The following is a 25,630-nucleotide window of genomic DNA, read 5'->3' as shown; positions in this document are numbered from 1 at the left end:
TGGGGTGATAGTGTCTAATGATATGAAGTCTGCGAAACAATGCGACAAGGCGATAGCAAAAGCCAGAAGAATGCTGGGCTGCATAGAGAGAGGAATATCGAGTAAGAAAAGGGAAGTGATTATTCCCTTGTACAGGTCCTTGGTGAGGCCTCACCTGGAGTACTGTGTTCAGTTCTGGAGACCGTATCTACAAAAAGACAAAGACAAGATGGAAGCGGTACAGAGAAGGGCGACCAGGAAGGTGGAGGATCTTCATCGCATGACGTACGAGGAGAGATTGAAGAATCTAAATATGTACACCCTGGAGGAAAGGAGGAGCAGAGGTGATATGATACAGACTTTCAGATACTTGAAAGGTTTTAATGATCCAAAGGCAACGACAAACCTTTACCATAAGAAAAAAATCAGCAGAACCAGGGGTCACGATTTGAAGCTCCAGGGAGGAAGATTCAGAACCAATGTCAGGAAGTATTTCTTCACGGAGAGGGTGGTGGATGCCTGGAATGCCCTTCCGGAGGAAGTGGTGAAGACCAGAACTGTGAAGGACTTCAAAGGGGCGTGGGATAAACACTGTGGATCCATAAAGTCAAGAGGCCGCCAATGAAGAGTAGGTGACTCGCCAGAATGATGGCTACTGCCTGGAGACAATACCCTTATTCAATAAACATACACATGGTTACTGTGACTCCAACATCACTCTAAGCTTCAACAGCAAGAGGAAATGTGGAAAAAAGGATTTGCACTCACAAAGACGGGAGTAGCTGGCTTGTTACGGCGGTTACTACCCCAAACCAAATATCCAAATTACTACCTCCACCTTCCTCTATTCCTGATGCCTTTCAACTAGCTTGATCACTCCATTCTTATACTTCACTTTCAATGCATATCCAGCATAGTTCTCTGCTTCAACAGCAGGGGAGAAGAAAAACTGTTACTTCACACATCCAGCAGAGCTCTCTGCTTAAACAGCAGGGGAGAAGAAAAAAGGGTTCGCACTCACAAAGCGGGGAGTAGCTGGCTTGTTACGGCGGTTACTACCCCAAACCAAATGTACCTGATACTTCACTCTCGACGCATATCCAGCATGGCTCTCTACTTCAACGGCATGGGAGAAAGACTGATACATCACGAATTTCCAGCATAGCTCTCTGCTTCAACGGCAGGGGAAAAGAAAAACTGATACTTCACGCATATCCAGCATAACTTCAACGGCAGGGGAGAAGAAAAAAGGATTCACACTCACAAAGCAGGGAGTAGCTGGCTTGTTACGGTGGTTACTACCCCAAACCAAATGTGCCTGATACTTCACTTTCGATGCATATCCAGCATAGCTCTCTGCTTCAACGGCAGGGGAGAAGAAAAAAACTGATACCTCACGCATATCCAGCATAGCTCCCTGCTTCAACAGCAGGGGAGAAGATAAACAACCAATAAGGGCTGTATAACATAATCTGGGTAAAAACAAATAAGCATGGGTGTAGCTTGCTTATTGCGGCGGTTACTACCCCTACTACCTCTAACTAATCAAGCTAGATATTTCACTTGGATGCAGCTCCATCACCGCTCTCTACATTAATGGCGGGGGTGGAAGGGAATTAGAACCAAGAGCTAAGAGAAACAGATGAGTATGGGAGAAGGGGTGGGGGAAGCTTGCTGGGCAGACTGGATGGGCCATTTGGTCTTCTTCTGCCGTCATTTCTATGTTTCTATATATCTGTAGAGATAGCCTGGGACAGCTTTCTAGAGAATGTCAGGAAGGAGAGGTCCCCTGGAGATGAAGTGTTCCTAATTTGTGCAAATGGATCTGGCATAAGAGTCCTCAAGGTCTGGGTCCATGATGTCCAAGTCACTCTGCAGATCCTAGGAATGTTGACTCAACATTCTTTCAGGGAGAAATGCCTTTGAGAATCATCCTGCTCTAAGACAGATCTACTACTAACAAAGGACAAGGGTCTGCTCCACCCTTGAACATAAGATATGCCACACTGGGTCAGACCAAGGATCCATCAAGCCCAACATCCTGTCTCCAACAGTGACCAATCCAAGTCACAAGTACCTGCCGGTGGGTGGGGTCCCCTTGGAGCTCCTGAACACAGTAATCGAACCCCCAACATTTACTGTAGGCATATCAGCATCCAGCGGGCTTAAGCACAATCATTTTTAGTATCTGAGGACCCCTCTTCAATCATGGACCCCAGCCTCTACCAAAACCAGCAAAACTTTCAACCTAGGAGGTACAAGACGATTTCCTGACTAGCAGACAAATGCAGAACACAGACAGACAGACCTTCACCAGATCAGAATAAAAAGGCCATAAAGTATAAATAAAAAATTGCAAACAAAAAACTAAACTGGAAATCACTACAAGACAGAGGCAGTGCAATAATGCAAAAACAGAAATATCACCATTCCAAATAAAACAAAATTAATAAATCTAAATCAATCATAACAGTGAGTAAACCATACTAATAAAAAAATTTCAAAACAGATGACAAATAGACTACATTAAGAAGAATAAGGATTAAAAAAAACTTTAGATGTTTCCCAAAAATCAATTAAATATTTCAAAACAGCAGACATATCAAGCACTCAATCATTAGAAATAAGAAGGAAAAAAAATATTCCCCCCTCTCCATACCTGGAAACATTTCATTTCCAGTCACCCTGAGAATGTAAAGAATTAGTAGGGGGAAGGAGAGGAGGATACACAAAGACTTCCTCCTTTCTCTCTCATATACACACACACGTTCATTCACACGCACACACCCTTCTACCCTCTCTTCTTCTCCACCCCTTCCCTTACCACCCTCCCTTCCCCTGTCAGTCAGTCATTCATCCTCCCACTCAAGCCTCTTCCCTCCCATCATTCATTGCCCTCACTCCCACTCACCCTCTTCCTTTCAGACACCCTTCACCCCTTTCTCTTTTAGTCACTCATCCCCTCACCCCTTCCCTGATTCTCATCCCTTCTTCCCATTCACTCCCTTCCCACCTCTCCATCAATCCATCCCTCCATCACTGACTCTCCCACTCAATCCCCTTTCCTGTCAGCCACTCCCTCTCCCTTCCCTCCCCTTCTGACACACACTCACTCCAACTCCCCTTCCTGTCACTCACCACGCAAACTTAATCCTCAAGTCACTCACTCTCTCCCATCACTCCCCTCCCATACCTCTGTCCCTCCCTGCCACTCAATGCCCTTCCCTTCCCCGTTTCTCCTCTTCCATTCCCTCATTCTCACCACCTCCATTCCCTCTCAGTTACTCACCCTCTCATTCCTTCTCTCTCAGTTACCAACCCCCTTTCATTCCTTCCCTTTCAGTTATTGCTGCCATGACTCATTCTTCCTCCCCAAGACATCATCATTGTTGTCCTGCCCACCGGCAGGTCACCACTACTGCTTGGGAATTCTCCTCGCTGGCAGAGGCTGGGAACCCTGCCAGCATGAAACATGGGAACATCACTTGGGGCCTCTATCTTGCTGGCAGGCATGAAAACCAGAAGCCACCACCACATGGGACAGCTGCGCGGAGCTTCTTTTCATTGGCGGGGGTAAGCTGCAGAGAACTTGCTTGCTCCATATACAGCCTCTGACGCTCCCTGCAGATAGCATGCTGACCCGGGGGAAGGAGCAATGCTAAAGACAGGGAACCAGCTATTCCGATAGGCCGCAGCTCATCGATCCTGTCCTTGCATATTTATTTCAGTGTGCCTCAGTGGGAAGGGGCCTAACCCTGCAATGGCACCACCTCCGGCCTAGAGTTCCTCTTCAAGCAGGTTGGGTGGATGAATTTATTCCTGGCTCTCGACAGGGAGGGGGGGGGGGAAACAGTGAATCTCTACAGTCCTTTTCCCCGCTAACTTGGTATGTTTGTTTTCCTCTAGGGGCTGCAAATTTCTGCTGTTGCTCAGACAGTGGTGCAGCGAGCTCCGCTAATCAATAAGCGCAAGAAGAGGGATTTCCCTAGGAGCCCTGCCTATTTCTCTGGTAACACAGGGAGAATCTCCAGGATGTGCACTGATGCTTGGACCTGCCTGCCTGATGTCATTAAAAGCAGACATCACACTTCTCATCGCAACATCAAGGGCAACAATTTAGCATTAAGGCAGGCAGGAATGAGCATCAGTGAGCCACATATAATGCAGAGTTTATTAAAGCTTGGAAGGCCAGAAGAAAGGCATTGATGGGCCAGATTTGGCCCACCCCTGATTTAAAGGGATCTAGAGTCCAAGAGTGAGAATGTCTGCTTGCGATGAGGAAATAAGGGCACAAGATAAAGCAAGGAGGAGCCCAGGCAAGAGAAGCTGAGAGTAGGTAAGAAGCAAGAGAGTCCACAGGCAGTGAGAAGCAGAGGGAGCAAGAGTATCTTCAAGGTCAGGAGGTATGGCAAGGTGGGCTTTGGGCCCAGGTTAATAGTCAGCCAAGAGTGGTGAGAGTAAAGATAAAAATTACACTTACCTGATAATTTGCTTTCCTTGAATACTGCTAGACCAGTCATTACAATTGGGATTTCCCTCCTTCACAACTGATGGAGACAGAGGCCACACCTTTTGCATGATCTCATGAGCCAAAACCAGTAGCTCACTGCCAAAGTTACTGAGACTACTAGAAATCCCCTTTATATGCTTTTCTGGAACATAAACTACGAGATACTGGGACCCTTGTTCTGAGCAAGGAACAAATTTCAGATGAGGACAGGATATAGATAGCAGGAGGATAACGCTGTCCGTCGTGCTTCATTTGATGTCCTTAGTCCCCTTGACCCTTCTCACCTGTGTCTCCTGAGCAGGATCTTGACTGATCTAACAGTATTCAAGGAAATCAAATTACCAGGTAAATATAATTTTACCTTCCTTATCCTGCTAGACCAGTCATTACAACTGGGACATACCAAAGCTTCCGTTTTGGGGTTGGGGAAGACAGGGCTGATTTACCAAAACTGGCCTTGAAGACAGCGACTCGGAATGCGTGACCAATTTCTGGTGTTCATGAAGGAACACTACCAGGACCTGCTATCCTAATAATAGGTAGGCCAATGCTATTGCCTCTTTGATCCCTCTGATACAGTGGCTCTAGAGGCCAACTATCCTATCATGGGCACCAAGTATCAAGAACAGCTTGACTGCTCTTGACTGGACTGAATAGTATACACCTCAAGGTTCTGAAAGAACTAAAAAATTATATTTCAGAACTATTTCAATTAATTTGTAACCTATCATTAACATCATCCAATGTACCTGAAGACTGGAGGATGGCCAATGTAACCCCTATATTTAAAAAGGGATCCAGGAAACTATAGACCAGTGAACCTGACTTCAGTGCCAGGAAAAATCATGGAAACTGTTATAAAGAATAAAATCACAAAACATTTAGATAGACATGGTTTGATAGGACACAGCCAACATGGATTTACCTAAAGGAAGTTTTGCCTCACAAATCGCCTATATTTTTTTCAAGGGGTGAATAAACATGTGGACAAAGGTGAACCAGTAGATGTGGTGTATTTCGATTTTCAGAAGGCATTCGACAAAGTCCCACATGAGAAGCTTGTAAGAAAACTAAAAAGTCATGGGATAGGAGGCAATGTCCTTTTGTGGATTGCAAGTTGGTTAAAAGACAGGAAACAGAGTAGAATTAAATGGTTAGTTTTCACATTGGAAAAAGGTAAACAGTGGAGTGCCTCAGGTACCTGTACTTGGAACGTTGCTTTTTAATATATTTATAAATGATCTGGAAAGGGGTACAAAGAGTGAGGTGATCAAATTTGTGAATGACCCTAAATTATGCAGGGTAGTTAAATCTCAAGTATTGCAGGAGGACTTTGCGAGACTGGACGACTGAGCTTCCAAATAGCAGATGAAATTTAACCTCGACAAGTGCAAAGTGATGCATATAGGGAGCAATTTTAGATCTAATTCTCAGTGGAGCACAGGAGTTAGTGAGAGAGGTAACGGTGTTGGGGCTGCTTGGCAATAGTGATCATAATATGATCAAATTTGAATTAATGACTGGAAGAGGGACAGTAAGCAAGTCCACAGCTCTAGCGCTAAACTTTCAAAAGGGAAATTTTGATAAAATGAGAAAAATAGTTAGAAAAAAACTGAAAGCAGCAGCTACAAAGGTAAAAAGTGTGCAAGAGGCGTGGTCAATGTTAAAAAAAAAATACCATCCTAGAAGCACAGTCCAGATGTATTCCACACATTAAGAAAGGTGGAAAGAAGGCAAAACGATTACTGGCATGGTTAAAAGGGGAGGAGAAAGAAGCTATTTTAGCCAAAAGATCTTAATTCAAAAATTGGAAGAAGGATCCAACAGAAGAAAATAGGATAATGCATAAACATTGACAAGTTAAATGTAAGACATTGATAAGACAGGCTAAGAGAGAATTTTAAAAAAAGTAGTTGGCCATAGAGGCAAAAAATCACAGTAAAACCTTTTAAAACATATCCGAAGCAGAAAGCCTGTGAAGGAGTCAGTTGGCCCGTTAGATGATCGAGGGGTTAAAGGGGCACTTAGGGAAGATAAGGCCATCGCGGAAAAATTAAATGATTTCTCTGCTTCGGATGTTGGGGAGGTACCCATTTTCATGGGTAATGATTCAGATGGACTGAACCAAATCACGGTGAACCTAGAAGATGTGTTGGGCCTGATTGACAAACTGAAAAGTTGTAAATCACCTGGACCTGATGGTATACACCCCAGGGTTCTGAAGGAACTCAAAAATGAAATTTCCGACCTATTAGTAAAAAATTTGTAACCTATCATTAAAGTCATCCATTGTAGCTGAAGACTGGAGGGTGGCTAATGTAACCCCAATATTTAAAAAGGGCTCCAGGGGTGATCCAGGAAACTACAGACCAGTTAGCCTGACTTCAGTGCCAGGAAAAATAGTGGAAATTGTTCTAAATATCAAAATCACAGAACATAAAGACAGACATGGTTTAATGGAACAAAGTCAGCATGGCTTTACCCAAGGCAAGTCTTGCATCACAAATCTACTTCACTTTTTTGAAGGAGTTAATAAACATGTAGATAAAGGTGAACCAGTAGATGTAGTGTATTTTGATTTTCAGAAGACGTTTGACGAAGTTCCTTATGAGAGGCTTCTAGGAAAAGTAAAAAGTCATTGGATAGGTGGCGATGTCGTTTCGTGGATTACAAACTGGCTAAAAGACAGGAAACAGAGAGTAGGATTAAATGGACAATTTTCTCAGTGGAAAGGAGTGGGCAGTAGAATGCCTTAGGGATCTGTATTGGGACCTATACTTTTCAATATATTTATAAATGATCTGGAAAGAAATAAGACGAGTGAGGTAATCAAATTTGCAGATGATACAAAATTGTTCAGAGGAGTTAAATCACAAAAAGATTGTGATAAACTGCAGGAAGACCTTGTGAGCCTGGAAAATTGGGCATCCAAATGGCAGATGAAATTTAATGTGGATAAGTGCAAGGTGATGCATATAGGGAAAAATAATCCATGCTATAGTTACACAATGTTAGGTTCTATATTAGGAGCTACCACCCAAGAAAGAGATCTAGGCGTCATAGTGGATAACATTGAAATCATCGGTTTAGTGTGCTATGGCAGTCCAAAAAGCAAATAGAATGTTGGGAATTATTAGAAAGGGAATGGTGAATAAAATGGAAAATGTCATAATGCCTCTATCGCTCCATGGTAAGACCACATCTTGAATACTGTGTACAATTCTAGTCGCCGCATCTCAAAAAAGATATAGTTGCGATGGAGAAGGTACAGAAAAGGGTGACCAAAATGATAAAGGGAATGGAACTGCTCCCATATGAGGAAAGACTAAAGAGGTTAAGACTTTTCAGCTTGGAGAAGAGATGGCTGAGGGGGGGATATGATAGAGGTCTTTAAGATCATGAGAGGTCTTGAACGAGTAGATGTAAATCGGTTATTTACACTTTCAGATAATAGGACTAGGGGGCATTCCATGAAGTTAGCAAGTAGCACATCTAAGACTAATCAGAGAACGTTCTTTTTCACTCAACGCACAATTAAACTCTGGAATTTGTTGCCAGAGGATTTGGTTAGTGCAGTTAGTGTAGCTGTGTTTAAAAAAGGATTGGATAAGTCTATTACCTGCTATTAATTAAGTTGACTTATAAAATAGCCACTGCTATTACTAGCAACAGTAACATGGAATAGACTTAGTTTTTGGGTACTTGCCAGGTTCTTATGGCCTGGATTGGCCACTGTTGGAAACAGGATGCTGGGCTTGATGGACCCTTGGTCTGACCCACTATGGCATATTCTTATGTTCTTAAAAATAACCCTTGCTGTAATTACACAATGTTAGGTTCTATCTTAGGTTACCACCCAGGAAAGAGATCTAGGCGTCATAGTGGATAATACATTGAAATTGTCGGCCCAGTGGGCTATGGCAATCAAAAATGCAAACAGAATGTTAGGAATTATTAGGAAGAGAATGGCAAATAAAACGGAGGATATCATAATGCCTCTATATTGCTCCATGGTTAGACCGTACCTTGAATACTGTGTGCAATTCTGGTCACCGCATCTCGAAAAGGATATAGGTGCACTGGAGAAAGTGCAAAGAGCGACCAAAATGATTCAGTTTGGAGAAGAGATGACTGAGGAGGGATATGATAGAGGTCTACAAAATCATGAAAGGACTAGAACAAGGTAATGTAAATTGATTATTTACTCTCTCTATGAAGTTAGCAAGTAGCTCATTTAAAACAAATCAAAGAAAATTATTTTTTCACTCAGCGCATAGTTAAGCTCTGGAATTCATTGTCAGAGGATGTGGTTACAGAAGTTAGTGTAATTGGGTTTAAAAAAGGTTTGGATAAGTTCCTAGAGGAAAAATCCATAAACTGCTATTACGGTAATTAATAAGCAATAGTAACTATTCAATTACCGGAGCGCTGCCATACTCCGGGAGTTCAATCTTTAACTGCTTGTGCAGCGAGTTCAAGTCCCAGAGCCTGTGCTCCTGGGCAGAAGGCCAGCCCTTCTGAAATAATTCACAACCTCTTGTCTTAATGAGTAACTTTATTAGTAAAATGCAAGAAATGAATATATAATTAGTCTTTCTTGGAAGCAGCGCAGCAACGTACTACCTAGCCTGCTCTGCTCTCTCTCTTCCCCCCTATTACAAGATACATTATTGTCTTATATACATGTATGGCTGACAACGTTTTTTTTTTCTCTTTTGTTTTGGGATGGCTCCCTTATTTGGAGTGGAGAACTACTGAAACTTTACCTAAACTAATGATGTCAAAGTACTGATATACTCCACCCATTCCGTGTTCAGTAACTAGGCCTTGAGCTGGAGACAGTTCTCTACACAAACTGCTTCTGTTTCTCATCCAAGGTCTGTTTTGCCTGCTCATAAAGGCAAAATATATTATTTTCTCTTGTGCAAAGCTGTTCATTAATTTCATTATTTAATCCATCAGTGGGTACTTGCCAGGTACTTGTGACCTAGATTGGCCACTGTTGATAATAGGATACTGGTCCTGATGGACCTTTGGTCTGACTCAGTATGGCATATCTTATGTTCTTATATATGTATATTTAATAAACCCAGGTTTAAAATTTTCCCTGATGGCAACCACTGCTGCAATCTGGATGTGCCTCTGCTTCCCATAAAAATATAACCCTAGCTCAGGGAGACAGAACTGGGATAAGGACCATTCCTGGATAAGGATCCCTGCAGAACTGAGCCTGCTGTTCTGAGATGTGTCTTAACCAAGCAAATTCCTTCAAGCAAGAACCAACGTCAGGAAATATTTCTTCACGGAAAGGGGGAAGGATGCCTGGAATGCCCTTCCAGGGGAGGTGGTGAAGACAAAAACAGTGAAAGATTTCAGAGGCATGGGATAAACACTGTGGATCCCTAAAGGCTAGAGATGGAAAAGAAGAAAAGAGTGCATGGAGGTAACTTGCTGGTGTGGCAGTTACTACCCTTAACCAATAAGCCTTCATACTGTTGTTGCAACTCCAACATTGCTCTCTGCTTCAACCATATAGCCCTCCTGGGCCCTTTGGGAGGGGGAAAAAAAGGGGGGGGGAGGGGCTATCCCTGAATATTATCCTGGTGCTGGCCCTAGCATGTCCCCGAAGGAAAACTGAGAATCTCTTAGAACATAAGATATGCCATACTGGGTAAGACCAAGGGTCCATCAAGCCCAGTACCTGTTTCCAACAGTGGCCAATCCAAGTTACAAGTACCCAAATAGATCTCAAGCTACTATAGTTTATGGATTTTTCCTCTAGGAACTTATCCAAACTTTTTTTAAACCCAGTTACACTAACTGCCATAAACACATCCTCTAGTAATGAATTCCAGAGCTTAAACTATGCACTGAGTAAAAAAGAATTTTGTTTTAAATGAGCTACTTTATAACTTTATGGAGTGTCCCCCTAGTCCTATTATCTGAGAGAGTAAATAATTGATTTACATTAACCTGTTCAAGTCCTTTCATGATTTTGTAGACCTCTATCATATCCCCTCTCAGTCTCCTCTTCTGCAAACTTAACAGCCCTAACCTTCTTTAGTCTTTCCTCATAGGGGAGCCATTCCATGCCCCTTATCATTTTAGTCACCCTTCTCTGCACTTTCTCTAGTGCAACTATATCTTTTTTGAGATGTGACTACCAGAACTGCACACATTATTCAAAGTGCGGTCTCATCATGGTGCAATACAGAGGCATGATAATATCCATTGTTTTATGTGCCATTCCCTTCCTAATAATGCCTAACATTCTGTTTGCTTTTTTGACCGCCACAGCACACTGAGCTGATGATTTCAATGTACTATCCTGATGGTTCTGAACTGTTCCAATCTTGTGCTGTCTACCCTGGATCAGAGCAATAGCTCAGCTCTCAATTGCTTTTACCTAGCTTGAGGGATCAAATGATGGCTTTCACCTTCAAGATGCTCTGCTAAGTTTCCCTTGAGTTAGTAGCCCTTTGCAGAGCTGGGTCTTTGCTTAACTTCACAGCTGGAGCCTTCTCAGCTCCCATCTGTATTCCAGGTTCTTTACATCACACGCTAACTGACCCTGCAACACTGCAGGACTGCGAGTTAGATATATCACTTTAAGGGCTGCTGGGAATGAATTTGCCAGCCATTATCGAAGGAGGAGTGGCCTGCAACCCAACTGCAACATTCTCTAAAACATCAAGCTCTTAGGCAGGCCTTGCAGCTGGGTATAAGTAAGTCTGTTAACAATTGAGGTGAGCTGGCTACATTTTGATTTGTGTGGTTTTCCTTTAGGTTAGTTGCAAATACTTTTAAGAAGTGTACTAGTTGTTTGCTCTTCTCTCTTTTTAGTATGGAGCTATTTGAATTACATTGAGCTCATACAAGGTCCTAGTTTTAGCTAACTAAGCATCAGTTGCTAAACAAAGACAACATGATTAGAAAAAATATGCATAAATGCAGCCAAAAGCAACCCCATTTGGGTCATTTCCACCACACTTCTTTCCCTCATGCAGAAGGATCACTCTGTAGTCCTGTAGGACTTTGAGCTGTACTGCTGCAGGCTACAAAATTTCTAAGCTCTGAGATAACAGTGCTCTGCTAATTATCAATTAACTAGAGCAATGCAAAGTGTTTGGTATCTTATACTTACTGCTGGATGAGCCCTTTAACTGCAGGAATTACAATTCTACCTTTACACCACCTGAAAACTGGCAACTTTCAAAAAGGGTACCATACTACCAGCCCTTTATGCACATAATATAAGATAACAGCTATTACTTTCATGCCCCAGAGACAACCAGAACCCAGCAGCATTGCTCGCGGGTAGTTGGGCTTCCCTTCCCCCACAGTAAACAGGCTCTCTCTCAGCTGTGAGTAATCTCACAGCACTCACAAAACAATATCAGATAGCCTGGCTTTGGCTTTTTTTTTTGTTACACAAACAATTCAACATTCCTCACCTCCTCCCAAGTGCCCCCGCCTGCTGACAAGCAGACACAGCTTCTACTTACCTCTTCTGTTCCTTCACCAGGTAGAGGGACAGAAAAGTGGAAGAGAAGGCAGAAAGAGAGAGGAATGTGAAAGAAGAAGCTTAACTGCAACCTCCCCACCCACCCCAAAGGGCTGCCAGGTTCTGCATCCAAGAACCACTCTCCAGAGGCTACACAGCCCTGCCCCAAGGACCTGGGTTAGCCCTTACTCTCTAAAGGCTCCACAGATACCATAGGGTACTAGGATTAACTTCCAGGGACTAACTAGGGTAGGTCCTGGGAGGAAACCCTGCTGGAAAAAAAATCAACTCTTAGTGACAGTTTGTCCCAGGAGCATCACTGCCGCTTCATATTTTAAGGAGAGCCTGCCAGACTACCACCTACTTGCTTTATAGCCAGAGCTTTTTAACCTTCAAGAGGAGCATGCAGGGCTAACCCATTTACTCAATAGCACTATCATTCAAGAGGAGCATGAAGGGCTAACCCTACCTGTTTCATAGCTAGAACATTTACCCTTCAAGGGAAGCATGAAGGACTAAACTGCCTGCTTTATAGCCATAGTGTTAAATCACTCAAGGGAGCATGCAGAGAGATCCTGCTTGCTTAATATCCATAGCATTATTCATACACGGGTAGCACACAGGGACACCCTGCTTGCTCCATAACCAAAGCATTTACCATTCAAGGGGAGCATACAGGACTAACCTGCTTGCTTTATAGACGTGATCTTTTTGAAACGTGATCAAGATGGAGGTTGGTTAATGCCATATGTACTGGCAGCGTTCAAGTTTCTTTGATATTTTGAATGGATTGATTACTAAAAGGATGTAACCTCCGACCATAGTACTCTATGAGAAGATTTCTGAGCCTGTTTAAAAGTAATTCTTCCATGTGTTGATGGTGATGTTGGGTGGCTGATGCTCGTGATATCTTCCTTGTTGTGAACAGATTGATCTCTTCATGGGCAAACATTTTTTCCCCCATATCCCTTTGCTGCTTGATTCAAACGCCCCCTGAAGAAGCTCTAATTAGAGTGAAACATACTGGGGATTTATATTAATAAAGGGGCTTTGGATTAATAATTAAAAGAATATTGAAGTGTTTTAGATGATTATTAATGTTTTTGTAGATGTAGAATGATAGTTTAGGTATGGATGATAGTATGTATGTTTGACATTTGATATCTGGATATTGTATTTGGATGTCATCCTTTATTTTATATAGTTTTGTATTTTGTCTTATTGTATTATTAAACGGCATCATAAATAAAATGAAGGATAAAAGAAATTAATTGAAAGGTTTATATTGTTATATTCTATATGATCGTCGACTGCTTTATAGGCTGAGCATTTCCCATTCAAGAGGAACATGCAGGGCTGACCTTACTTGCTCCATGCAGACTTTAACCGCTTTAAGGGTCACATTCCCTCTGATTAGTAAGCAAGTGCTTTCACCAGAGCAAACCCCATCAGTATTTGTACAGGATGTGATCAGGGAGCTTGCCTGTGGTCTTTGACCTGCAGATGGAGTTAATTAGGTTAACAACACCTCTTTCCATCTCTCAGTAAGTACTGAACCTTTGTAATGGGTTTCAAAGTTTCTCACATTTCAGCTCGTTGAGCAACCACTTGTGAAAGGCATGCAACTGAGCAACACTGAGGAACTGCAACATGTGATACTTTGAGCAGAGTTGTGGCCACAATTAAGGAATTACCAATTCTGAACAGCTGAGCCTACTATATCCTGACTTGCTCTGCTAGGAACCAATTAGCACATGTGCCTGCAGTGTCACACCCATGCAGAGTAACATAATATTGACAGCAAAAAAAGACCAAATGGTCCATCCAGTCTGCCCAGCAAGTTTCTTATAGTAATAACAGTCGCTCCACGCAGGTGATCCCCAAGTTTCTGTTAGGAGTAGTAGCTGCCACTCCGTACAGGTTACCCTCGTTTTTGTTAAGGGTAGTAAATGTTACTCTGTTCTGGTTACCCCCAAGTCTTATATATTAACACAGCAACATTTTTACTGGTTGAGGAGCCTTCTTGAAAATTCAGACAATGCTGTTTGACGTGCTTTTCTTTTGGACTTGGCAGTACAAGCAATCAGGTGCTTTTTCCCTTATGTCTGTATCAATACCCCATACCGTAAAAGTCGGGGTCCAAATTGGTTGACGTCTAAGTCCAATTCCCTTCCTGCCGCTATCAAAGCAGACAGTGATTTTGAAGTCGTATCAAAAGCATCAAGGCTTATTGGTTAAGGGTAGTTATCCCCATGCAGACTGTTAAGGGTAGTAACTGCCACCGAGCAGGTTACCCCCATGTATCCTTTTCTTCATTTTCGTCCTCCAGTCTTTAGAGATTTACAGTGTTTATTCCAGTGTTTATCCACTGTACACCTGTGAGTGATGGCAGCAGCAGTTATCTGCACGTTGCATGCCTGGCTCTCACTTTGTGTGTTTGAGTATACATAAGTAACCACATCCATTTAAAATTGGTAGTAAGGGGGGAGGTGCTAGAGTATCCAGCCATGACACAGGCATGTTCATTTCAGAAACTACTAGAGCACTACTCTATTGTGATGGGTCCATGTGTGCCTGCTCCCTCTTCCCCTTTGTTTTAAAATGTGGATGAGAGACTTGTGTGGCTTTCGGTGCTGTCTTAGCTCTTCTTTTTTTGCTACAAATCCTCTCTGTATCCACACAGCCTGCACCGTGGAGGCTGGTGTATAACAGGCTCAAGAAAATTGGAAAACATTAGGATGAAGATAATGAAACTAATACCTGGCTGAAAAAATGAGACATTTTCCAAGTGAACTATTCATTCAGGTCCTTTTCTTTTAATGAGAGTCAAAGGTTGGAATACAAACATCTAAAAAGAACTTAACTTCATGCAAGGATGCTACCAAATTCTACTTTATTGAACAGAGAGTAAAGAAGCAAAACATGACAGATTAACTGTGAAAAAATGGCACAGAAGAGCTCAGCATTTTTTTACAATACAAATTAAATTGTAGGCAGCACAAAAGTACATTTTTAATTTCTGCCAATCAGATTAAAACTTCTTCATGACAAATGTGATCTACAGCATTTGGGCTCTTATTAAACATGTTCTGATGCTGAATTAACTAACATTGCTGAAAATGGATTACCTCCAAAAGCTGACGGTGCAGTCGTAGTAGTGGCGCCAAAGCCAAAACCAGTTGATGCAGTGGTTTTGGCCGGAAAAATGCTCTGTGAGAACGCAGTTGAGCCTATTAAAAATAAATAAATAAAATTGTTTGCCAGAGACAGACATGAATCCATAAGAAGAAAAAGTAATCTATTAGGTCCAGTTTAATATGGCTATAATTTATTACAGAATGTCCAATACCATCAACAGTTCTACTCTTTTCAGACCATGTGCTAAAGCACCATAATATGAGATTCAGCATTAATTGTTTGATTACCACACAAGAAGTTTTGTTATTCATCATAAAACAATTCCATGAAATATAGCAGGTTAACTCAGTCATCTCAATAATCAGTATTGCCTTGCAAAGACTAAAAAGTTACACCTTCAAATGTACTGCAAACAAGGAAGCAAGTAGGTGATAAGGGCCTATGCATCCTTTGACTAAGAATTTGTCTTCATGGTCATATCAACGTTTTCTCACAGTTTTGTTCTTTTTTTAAATTTTGGTTTCTTCATGGAGCAGTGTATACAAGATGACAAGTTCTGACACTGCAACAGGTTCTCTTTTGTGACATCTTTTCTTGAACATATTTGCACTGATCTGTTGTACCACTTACAAGGAGAGGAATAACGCATACAGTGCTTTGCTATTTATTTACAAACATATGATATTCTGCTTTATTGCCGGGTATGGTCTGAAAGCGGATTATAGTCAATAAAAGGATTAACAAGTACGCTCATGGTCAGTATAATATTAACAAGTATATTCATGGAGGTACTAGACAGCGTTGTGAGAACTTATAATATATCTGGAGGAAGGGAAACTTTGTTCTTCTTAGTGAGCCCACTATTGGAAGGCCTAGTTTATTTATTTAAAGTTTTTTCTATACCGTCGTTAAGGTGAGTACCGTCACAACGGTTTACAGTAAGGCACATAAGAGTAATGCTAAAGACATTCAGTTTACACAGGTGCCATAAGGTTCGGTAACATAGTTAGTAATAAATGTTATTTGTTAAATGTACAAGACTCTTTTCATAATTGTGACTTATCCTTTGGTGATGAGCTTTCTGTTAAAAACTACACACTCAGTGCTTACTGTTGAGTGTGTGGGTGTTCATTGTTTGTACCTTGCACTTTCCTGGGTTCTATTCTCCCTTCTCTATTCGAAAGGCCTGTTTAAAGAGCCAGGTTTTTAGATTTTTGCTAAATGTTTTGTTTTCTCTTTGTAGTCTTAACTCCAAGGGCATGGCGTTCCATAGGAAGGGTCCTGCCAAGGATACTGCCCTCTCTCTTACTTGGGTTAGTCTTGCTGTTTTGATTGATGGAATAGTTAGGAGTGCTTTGTTGGCTGATCTTAGGTTTCTGTTGGGGATGTGTACACGAAGGGCTGTGTTCAGCCAGTCTGAGTTTTCGTTGTGTATTAATTTGTGTATGGTGCATAGTGTTTTGTACTGTATTCTTTGTTCAATGGGAAGCCAATGTAACTCAGCCAGGGTTTCTGTGATGTGTTCTTTTTTACTTTTGCCAGTCAAATCTCTTGCAGCTGTGTTCTGCAAGATTTGTAGTGGTCTTGGTGAGATGTATGGTAAACCTAGTAGGAGGGCATTGCAATAATCCGTGTTTGCAAATATCAACGCTCGTAGTACTGATCGAAAGATGGTGGTTGTTAGAAGTGGTTTGAGTCTACTAAGGACCATGAGTTTGGCGTATCCTTCTTTTACTTTTAGGAATATATGTTGTTTCAAGCTTAGTTCTGTGTCAATTATTACTCCTAGATTCCGTACTTTCTCTGCTAGTATTATTTGTTTGTTGTTATTGAGTGTGATAGGGCTTTGTGTGATCTCCATATTTTTTTTCATTCTAAATGTAGGGATTCTGTTTTCTCTATATTAATTACAAGCTCCATTTGGTTTAATAGTTGTTTGATAATATCTAGATACATGTTCGCTATGTTCAATGTTTTCTCAATTGTATCTTCGATGGGTAATATTAATTGAATATCATCCGCATATATATAGTGTGTGATTCCCAGACCAGCTAGCAGGTGGCATAATGGTAGCAGGTATAAGTTGAATAGTGTCGCAGATAGGGCGGACCCTTGTGGTACTCCTGATTAACCATGCCTTTGCTTTTTTTCAGAAGATGAGGTAGCTTGGTATTAGGGACAGAAACTCATTCCAAATCATGGGAGTACAACAGCAGAAGGCACTCATTCTTACACAGTTAAATTTAGCATAAGTCAGAGATGGAGATGACAGGAGGGTCTTTTGTGAAAATCAGAGCTCTCTAGCACGGGTGTAGAAGGCAAGGAAATGAGAAAGATACTCAGGTGCCGTTTATTCACACATTTGAAGAGTAAATACAAGGCTTTGAATTTAATCCTGGTTTCATTCATTAGTCAGTGTAATCTGTAAAGGATGGGCCTTATATGGTCCATTGACTTGGCACTTACCAAGATTCTGGCTGCTGTGTTCTAAACAAGTTGTAGTGATTTCAAGCAGGTCCAGGAGATACTATTCAGCAGAGAGTTACAGTAATCTAATTGACTGGTGATTAATGCATGGATATCTGATGCAAGGTTGTGCTAGTCAAGGTAGATGCGTCATTGCCGAATCTGATGAAAGTACATAAAGGAGGTTCTCACACCCCTGGAGACATAGGATTCCATTGTAAGTTTAGGATCCAGTCAAATCCCTAGGCTTCACACAATCACTGAGCTGGAGGGAGGTTCCAAGTAGAGAGGGTATGGACTATAGGGGGTGACCTTGGCAGCTTACCCAGAGGAGTTCAGATTTGGAGAGGTTGAGTTTGAGTTTACGGTTGCTGTGTCACTGGGCTACTGCCATGAGACAGTTGATGGAAGAGGTTTGGTTGATTCCGATTTTAATTTAAGTGACAAATCGATGATGTAAGATAGAATCAGGTCAATGATAGGACAGACGTAGATGTTGAAGAAAATCAGGGAAAACAGAGTTGCTTCCCTGTAACAGGTTTATGGGTAGAAATCCCTTGTGTGTCAGGGAGGACTACAGTGATAAGAACATAAGAAAATGCCATACTGGGTCAGACCAAGGGTCCATCAAGCCCAGCATCCTGTTTCCAACAGTGGCCAATCCAGGCCATAAGAACCTGGCAAGTACCCAAAAACTAAGTCTATTCCGTGTAACCATTGCTAATGGCAGTGGCTATTCTCTAAGTGAACTTAATAGCAGGTAATGGACTTCTCCTCCAAGAACTTATCCAATCCTTTTTTAAACACAGCTATACTAACTGCACGAACCACATTCTCTGGCAACAAATTCCAGAGTTTAATTGTGCGTTGAGTAAAAAGAACTTTCTCCGATTAGTTTTAAATGTGCCCCATGCTAACTTCATGGAGTGTCCCCTAGTCCTTCTACTATCCGAAAGAGTAAATAACCGATTCACATCTACCCGTTCTAGACCTCTCATGATTTTAAACACCTCTATCATATCCCCCCTCAGTCGTCTCTTCTCCAAGCTGAAAAGTCCTAACCTCTTTAGTCTTTCCTCATAGGGGAGTTGTTCCATTCCCCTTATCATTTTGGTAGCCCTTCTCTGTACCTTCTCCATCGCAATTATATCTTTTTTGAGATGCGGCGACCAGAATTGTACACAGTATTCAAGGTGCGGTCTCACCATGGAGCGATACAGAGGCATTATGACATTTTCCGTTTTATTCATCATTCCTTTTCTAATAATTCCCAACATTCTGTTTGCTTTTTTGACTGCCGCAGCACACTGAACCGACGATTTCAATGTGTTATCCACTATGACACCTAGATCTCTTTCTTGGGTTGTAGCACCTAATATGGAATTCTTGGGTTGTAGCACCTAATATGGATATGATAGGGGTATACTACCGGCCACCTGGTCAAGATGGTGAGATGGACAGTGAAATGCTAAGAGAAATTAGGGAAGCTAACCAAATTGGTAGTGCAGTAATAATGGGAGACTTCAATTACCCCAATATAGACTGGGTAAATGTATCATCGGGTCACACTAGAGAGATAACGTTCCTGGATGGAATAAATGATAGCTTTATGGAGCAATTGGTTCAGGAACCGACGAGAGAGGGAGCAATTTTAGATCTAATTCTCAGTGGAGCACAGGACTTGATGAGAGAGGTAACGGTGGTGGGGCCGCTTGGCAATAGTGATCATAATATGATCAAATTTGATTTAATGACTGGAAAAGGAACAGTGTGCAAATCCAAGGCTCTCGTGCTAAACTTTCAAAAGGGAAACTTTGATAAAATGAGAAAAATTGTTAGAAAACAACTGAAAGGAGCAGCTACAAAAGTAAAAAATGTCAAAGAGGCGTGGTCATTGTTAAAAAATACCATTCTAGAAGCACAGTCCAGATGTATTCCACACATTAAGAAAGGTGGAAAGAAGGCAAAACGATTACCGGCATGGTTAAAAGGGGAGGTGAAAGAAGCTATTTTAGCCAAAAGATCTTCATTCAAAAATTGGAAGAAGGATCCAACAGAAGAAAATAGGATAAAGCATAAACATTGGCAAGTTAAATGTAAGACATTGATAAGACAGGCTAAGAGAGAATTTGAAAAGAAGTTGGCTGTAGAGGCAAAAAATCACAGTAAAAACTTTTTTAAATATATCCGAAGCAGAAAGCCTGTGAGGGAGTCAGTTGGACCGTTAGATGATCGAGGGGTTAAAGGGGCACTTAGAGAAGATAAGGCCATCGCGGAAAGATTAAATGATTTCTTTGCTTCGGTGTTTACTGAAGAGGATGTTGGGGAGGTACCCCGTAATGGAGAAGGTTTTCATGGGTAATGATTCAGATGGACTGAATCAAATCACGGTGAACCTAGAAGATGTGGTAGGCCTGATTGACAAACTGAAGAGTAATAAATCACCTGGACCGGATGGTATACACCCCAGAGTTCTAAAGGAACTAAAAAATGAAATTTCAGACCTATTAGTAAAAATTTGTAACTTATCATTAAAATCATCCATTGTACCTGAAGACTGGAGGATAGCAAATGTAACCCCAATATTTAAAAAGGGCTCCAGGGGCGATCCGGGAAACTACAGACCGGTTAGCCTGACTTCAGTGCCAGGAAAAATAGTGGAAAGTGTTCTAAACATCAAAATCACAGAACATATAGAAAGACATGGTTTAATGGAACAAAGTCAGCATGGCTTTACCCAGGGCAAGTCTTGCCTCACAAATCTGCTTCACTTTTTTGAAGGAGTTAATAAACATGTGGATAAAGGTGAACCGGTAGATATAGTATACTTGGATTTTCAGAAGGCGTTTGACAAAGTTCCTCATGAGAGGCTTATAGGAAAAGTAAAAAGTCATGGGATAGGTGGCGATGTCCTTTTGTGGATTGCAAACTGGCTAAAAGACAGGAAACAGAGAGTAGGATTAAATGGGCAATTTTCTCAGTGGAAGGGAGTGGACAGTGGAGTGCCTCAGGGATCTGTATTGGGACCCTTACTGTTCAATATATTTATAAATGATCTGGAAAGAAATACGACGAGTGAGATAATCAAATTTGCAGATGACACAAAATTGTTCAGAGTAGTTAAATCACAAGCAGATTGTGATAAATTGCAGGAAGACCTTGTGAGACTGGAAAATTGGGCATCCAAATGGCAGATGAAAGGTGCAAGGTGATGCATATAGGGAAAAATAACTCATGCTATAATTACACAATGTTGGGTTCCATATTAGGTGCTACAACCCAAGAAAGAGATCTAGGTGTCATAGTGGATAACACATTGAAATTGTCGGTGCAGTGTGCTGCGGCAGTCAAAAAAGCAAACAGAATGTTGGGAATTATTAGAAAAGGAATGGTGAATAAAACGGAAAATGTCATAATGCCTCTGTATCGCTCCATGGTGAGACCGCACCTTGAATACTGTGTACAATTCTGGTCGCCGCATCTCAAAAAAGATATAATTGCGATGGAGAAGGTACAGAGAAGGGCTACCAAAATGATAAGGGGAATGGAAAAACTCCCCTATGAGGAAAAACTAAAGAGGTTAGGACTTTTCAGCTTGGAGAAGTGACGACTGAGGGGGGATATGATAGAGGTGTTTAAAATCATGAGAGGTCTAGAACGGGTAGATGTGAATCGGTTATTTACTCTTTCGGATAGTAGAAAGACTAGGGGGCACTCCATGAAGTTAGCATGGGGCACATTTAAAACTAATCGGAGAAAGTTCTTTTTTACTCAACGCACAATTAAACTCTGGAATTTGTTGCCAGAGAATGTGGTTAGTGTAGCTGTGTTTAAGAGGGGATTGGATAGGTTCTTGGAGGAGAAGTCCATTGCCTGCTATTAAGTTCACTTAGAGAATAGCCACTGCCATTAGCAATGGTTACATGGAATAGACTTGGTTTTTGGGTACTTGCCAGGTTCTTATGGCCTGGACTGGCCACTGTTGGAAACAGGATGCTGGGCTTGATAGACCCTTGGCCTGACCCAGTATGGCATTTTCTTATGTTCTTATGTGTTCTCTGAGGACAACGGAATGTTAGTCCTCACACATGGGTGACATCATCAGATGCAGCCCTATGCAGAAACTTTGACTAGGCACACTGAGCATGCCCCATACCATGCATCCAAGCAGGGTCCCTCTTCAGAGACTCTTAACATAGGACTACAATAAAAAATAAAAAATTGGAGAAACCCAGCAACGTAGTATGGCGGATGGGTTTCGTAAGGACTAACATCCTGCTGTCCTCTGAGAACACTTGCTACAGGTAAGCAACTCTGCTTTCTCACAGGACAAGCAGGATGGTAGTCCTCACACATGGGTGAATCCCTAGCTACAAGCTGCTCCTCAACACAAAAACGGGGCCCACAGATACCGAACCAGGTGCAAACAGGCACAACACCGGTGCTATTGGTAACAGAAGGGGAAATAGCCTAAACCCAACAAGAGGCCCCTAGGTTGGGAGAATTGAGTTTTACATCTCAGACAAGTTCTGGAGGACAGACTGGACAAACCTTCTGTCGCGTTGGCCAAACCTATCCAGTCAGTAATGTGATGTGAATGTGAGGAGAGAACTCAACGTCACATTCTTACAGATCTCCTCCACGGGAACTGCTCGCAAGTGGGCCACCAACACTGTCATTGCTCTGACAGAATGAGCTTTGACACAATCCCCAAGATGCAGCCCTGCCTGGGCATAACAGAAGGATATGCAATCTTCTAGCCAATTGGATATTTTCTGTTTGGCAACAGCAAGGCCCAACCTTTTCCTATCAAAAGAAATAGAAAGTTGAGTGGACTGCCTATGGGCTTCTGTCCGCCTGCCTGCAGTCCAAATTGTGCAATGCTCATTCGCCTTGGTGCGAATGGGGCCTGGGAAAGAAAAATGGCAGGACAATTGACTGGTTAAGATGGAAATCAGTAGAGATATGCAGCGATACTGCACTTTGGTTCGGGCTTCGTTTTTCCCACAGTTCAGGCTTTTTTTTTTTTTTTTCGGGGATGCCGATTTTCGAGTTAGCGCACACTAACCCAAAAAACTAATTTTTCGGAAATTTTGGAAAAATTGTGTTCGTTTTTCGGGTCCTCCGAACCAGAACAAATTAGATAATTTCGTTGAAATTGTTTAATTCGTCCAAAACGAATGCACATCCCTAGAAATCAGTCACCACCTTAGGCAGGAACTTAGGGTGCGTATGCAAGACCACTTTTTTATGTTAGAACTTGTTGCCAGAGGATGTGGTTAGTACAGTTAGTATAGCTGTGTTTAAAAAAGGTTTGGATAAGTTCTTGGGAGGAGAAGTCCATGACCTGCTATTAATTAAGTTGACAGCCACTGCTATTACTAGCAACAGTAACTTGCCATTTTTGGGTACTTGCCAGGTTCTTATGGCCTGGATTGGCCACTGTTGGAAACAGGATGCTGGGCTTGATGGACCCTTGGTATGTTCTTATGTCACCAAGGCCTGCACTCGCTGACCCTGAGAACTGAAGTGACCGCCACGAAAAATATGACTTTCTAGGTTAGGTACTTCAGATCACAGGTGTGCAGGGCTCCAAAGGAACTTTCATCAGCAGAGCCAATACCACATTGAGACCCCAAAGACACAGTGGGAGACGTTAGGGGAAGCTTCAGTTGAAGCAGGCCCTCCATGAAACGTACAATTATAGGCTGTACAGAGAAGGGCGTACCATCTATACCATGGTGGTATGCACTAATCGCACTAACAGGAACACTGACCGAACTGGTTTTTAAGCCAGCCTCCAATAGGTGTAGAAGGTAGTCAAGCAGTTTTTGTGTGGGGACAGGAGAACAGATGCAGGGCCTTCTGCTCACACCACACGGAAAACTTTCTCCACTTCAATCCGTAGGACTTTCTAGTAAAAGGCTTTCTGGAAGCCACCAGAACCAGAGATACATCGTCAGAAAGATCAAGGGGCTGCAGTATTAACCTCTCAACATCCAGGGCCTGGAGGTTGGAATGTCACAGCTTGCCCTGAAATTGCGTGATGAGATCTGGAGAAGTCCCCAGTCTGATCAGTTTCCAGATGAACAACTCCCGCAGGAATGGAAACTAGACCTGTCTTGTCCAATGAGGGGCTACAAGGATCATAGTCCCTCTGTCCTTGCCACTAAGGGAATCAGAGGATATGCATACGGAAGATCCTTGCCACAAGGATGGGCAAGGGCATCCAAGGCTAGTTTGCCATTTGACCTGGACAGGGAGTAGAAGTGAGGCACCTTCTGGTTGCACGGGAACATGAACAGATCTATGTCTGGGCTCCCCCAGAGTCAGAAAACCCAATTCGCTACCCCCTGGGTCCATGGACCACTCGTGGAAGTCTGAAGGCACAACTCAGCCTGTCCGCTATCACATTGTCCATTCCAACCAGGTACATGGCCTTGAGCACCATCCCGTTGGCCAGGGCCCAGGACCAGATCTGGACCACTTCCTGACCCAGAAGGTATGATCCTGTGCCTCCCTGTTTGTTGACGTAACGCATGGCCACTTAGTTGTCGTTCTGGATCAGCACAATTTTGTTGGAGAGCCGATCTCTGAAAGCCCATAATGCATACCTGATCGCCCAAAGCTCCAGGAAATGTAATTTGACAAGAATGTTCTTGAGCAGAGCACAGTTCATGGGTGCCAAGCCCATCTACATGAGCTCCACACCCAAAGGTAGACGCATCCATGGTTAGCACAATTTAAGAAGGGAGACTCCGAAATCCCCTATTCCAGATTAGAGTATACCTGCCACCACGACAAAGATTCCTGGAGAGATGGGGTGACAGATGAAATCCTGAAGGCTCTGAGTGGCTTGGCGCCACTGCAGGGTCCATTAGACTCTGCGCATATTAAAGCATGCCAAGGGAGTGACATAGATTGTTGCGGAAATGTGACCCAACAGTCTCAATATGTACCAAGCTGATACCTGCTGGTTCTGCTGCACTTCGGTCACAATGGTCACTAAAGTGATGGCCCTCTGATGCGGCAGAAAGGCCCTGGCTTGAGCCGCATCTAGCAGGGCTCCAATGAAGTCCAACTGAAGTAACAGACTGAGATGAGACTTTGGGTAGTTGAGAACGAACCCTAGTAACTCCAACATCCGGATGGTCAAGTGCATGGACGGGATGGCCTCTGCCCAAGACGTGCTCTTGACCAGTCAATTGTCCAGATCAGGAAAACATGCACCTCCAGTCTGCGGAGGTGTACTACCACCACGGCCAGGCAATTTTTGAAGACTCATGGGGCAGATGCTAGCCCGAACATCACCCGGTACTGGAAGTGCTGTTACCCCACCACAAATCTGGGATACTTCCTGTGACCAGAGAAGGTCTTGATATGGCTGTATGCGTCCTATAGGTCAAGGGAGCATAGCCAGTCCCCTTTTTGCAAAAGGGGGATCAAGGTGACCAAGGAAACCATCTTGAACCTTTTCCTTTTTTAGAAATTTGTTCAAAGCCTTCAAGTCTAGGATGGGATGGAGTCCTCCTGTTTTCTTTGGAATCAGGAAGTACCTGGAGTAGAATCCCCGCCCTCTTTGCCCTGGCGGTATAAGCTTGACCACTCTGGCCATTAAGAGGGAGGAGAGCTCCGTTTGAAGCACCTCCTGATGTGCTACCGGCCCCCAAAATGGGCACAGAGGGCAATTTGGCAGGACACCCAATAGGTTTAATTGGTACCTCTGGCAAATGATTAACAAAACCCACTGATCTAAGGTTACACTGGGTCACTGGTTCACAAAGAACAACAGCCTGCCCCCGACCGGAGGGTCCATCGTCACGGGTACGGGCAACTGGCTTACGCTCCCTATGGCCCAATCAAAACCCCGTCCCAGGAGTTGATAGAGGAGCTAGCTGGGGCTTGGGAGCTCTCTGCTGCCTGCAATGGCTGCGAGAGCTCTGATGGTGTGTACAGGATCGAGGAGGAAGAGGATAGTACCTTCCTTTGGTGAAAGAAAGACTTCATGGGTCCCTGCCTCGACAGCCTCCTGG

General features: G+C 42.7%; 1 protein-coding gene across 3 annotated transcripts in view; it reads right to left on the bottom strand.

Annotated features, from left to right (window-relative positions):
* The window catches only part of NUP54 (nucleoporin 54), a 285,045-nt gene that overhangs the window by 244,173 nt on the left and 15,242 nt on the right, over positions 1-25,630 (bottom strand). For all 3 annotated transcript variants that reach the window (XM_029598453.1, XM_029598462.1, XM_029598444.1), the window contains exon 2: positions 15,122-15,223. In XM_029598453.1, the coding sequence (XP_029454313.1) occupies positions 15,122-15,223 (102 nt within the window). The remainder of the gene's footprint in view (positions 1-15,121; positions 15,224-25,630) is intronic.

This window comes from Rhinatrema bivittatum, chromosome 1, assembly GCF_901001135.1.
Source record: "Rhinatrema bivittatum chromosome 1, aRhiBiv1.1, whole genome shotgun sequence".
NCBI classification, from domain to species: domain Eukaryota; kingdom Metazoa; phylum Chordata; class Amphibia; order Gymnophiona; family Rhinatrematidae; genus Rhinatrema; species Rhinatrema bivittatum.
This window is presented reverse-complemented; position numbering and strand designations above follow the sequence as displayed.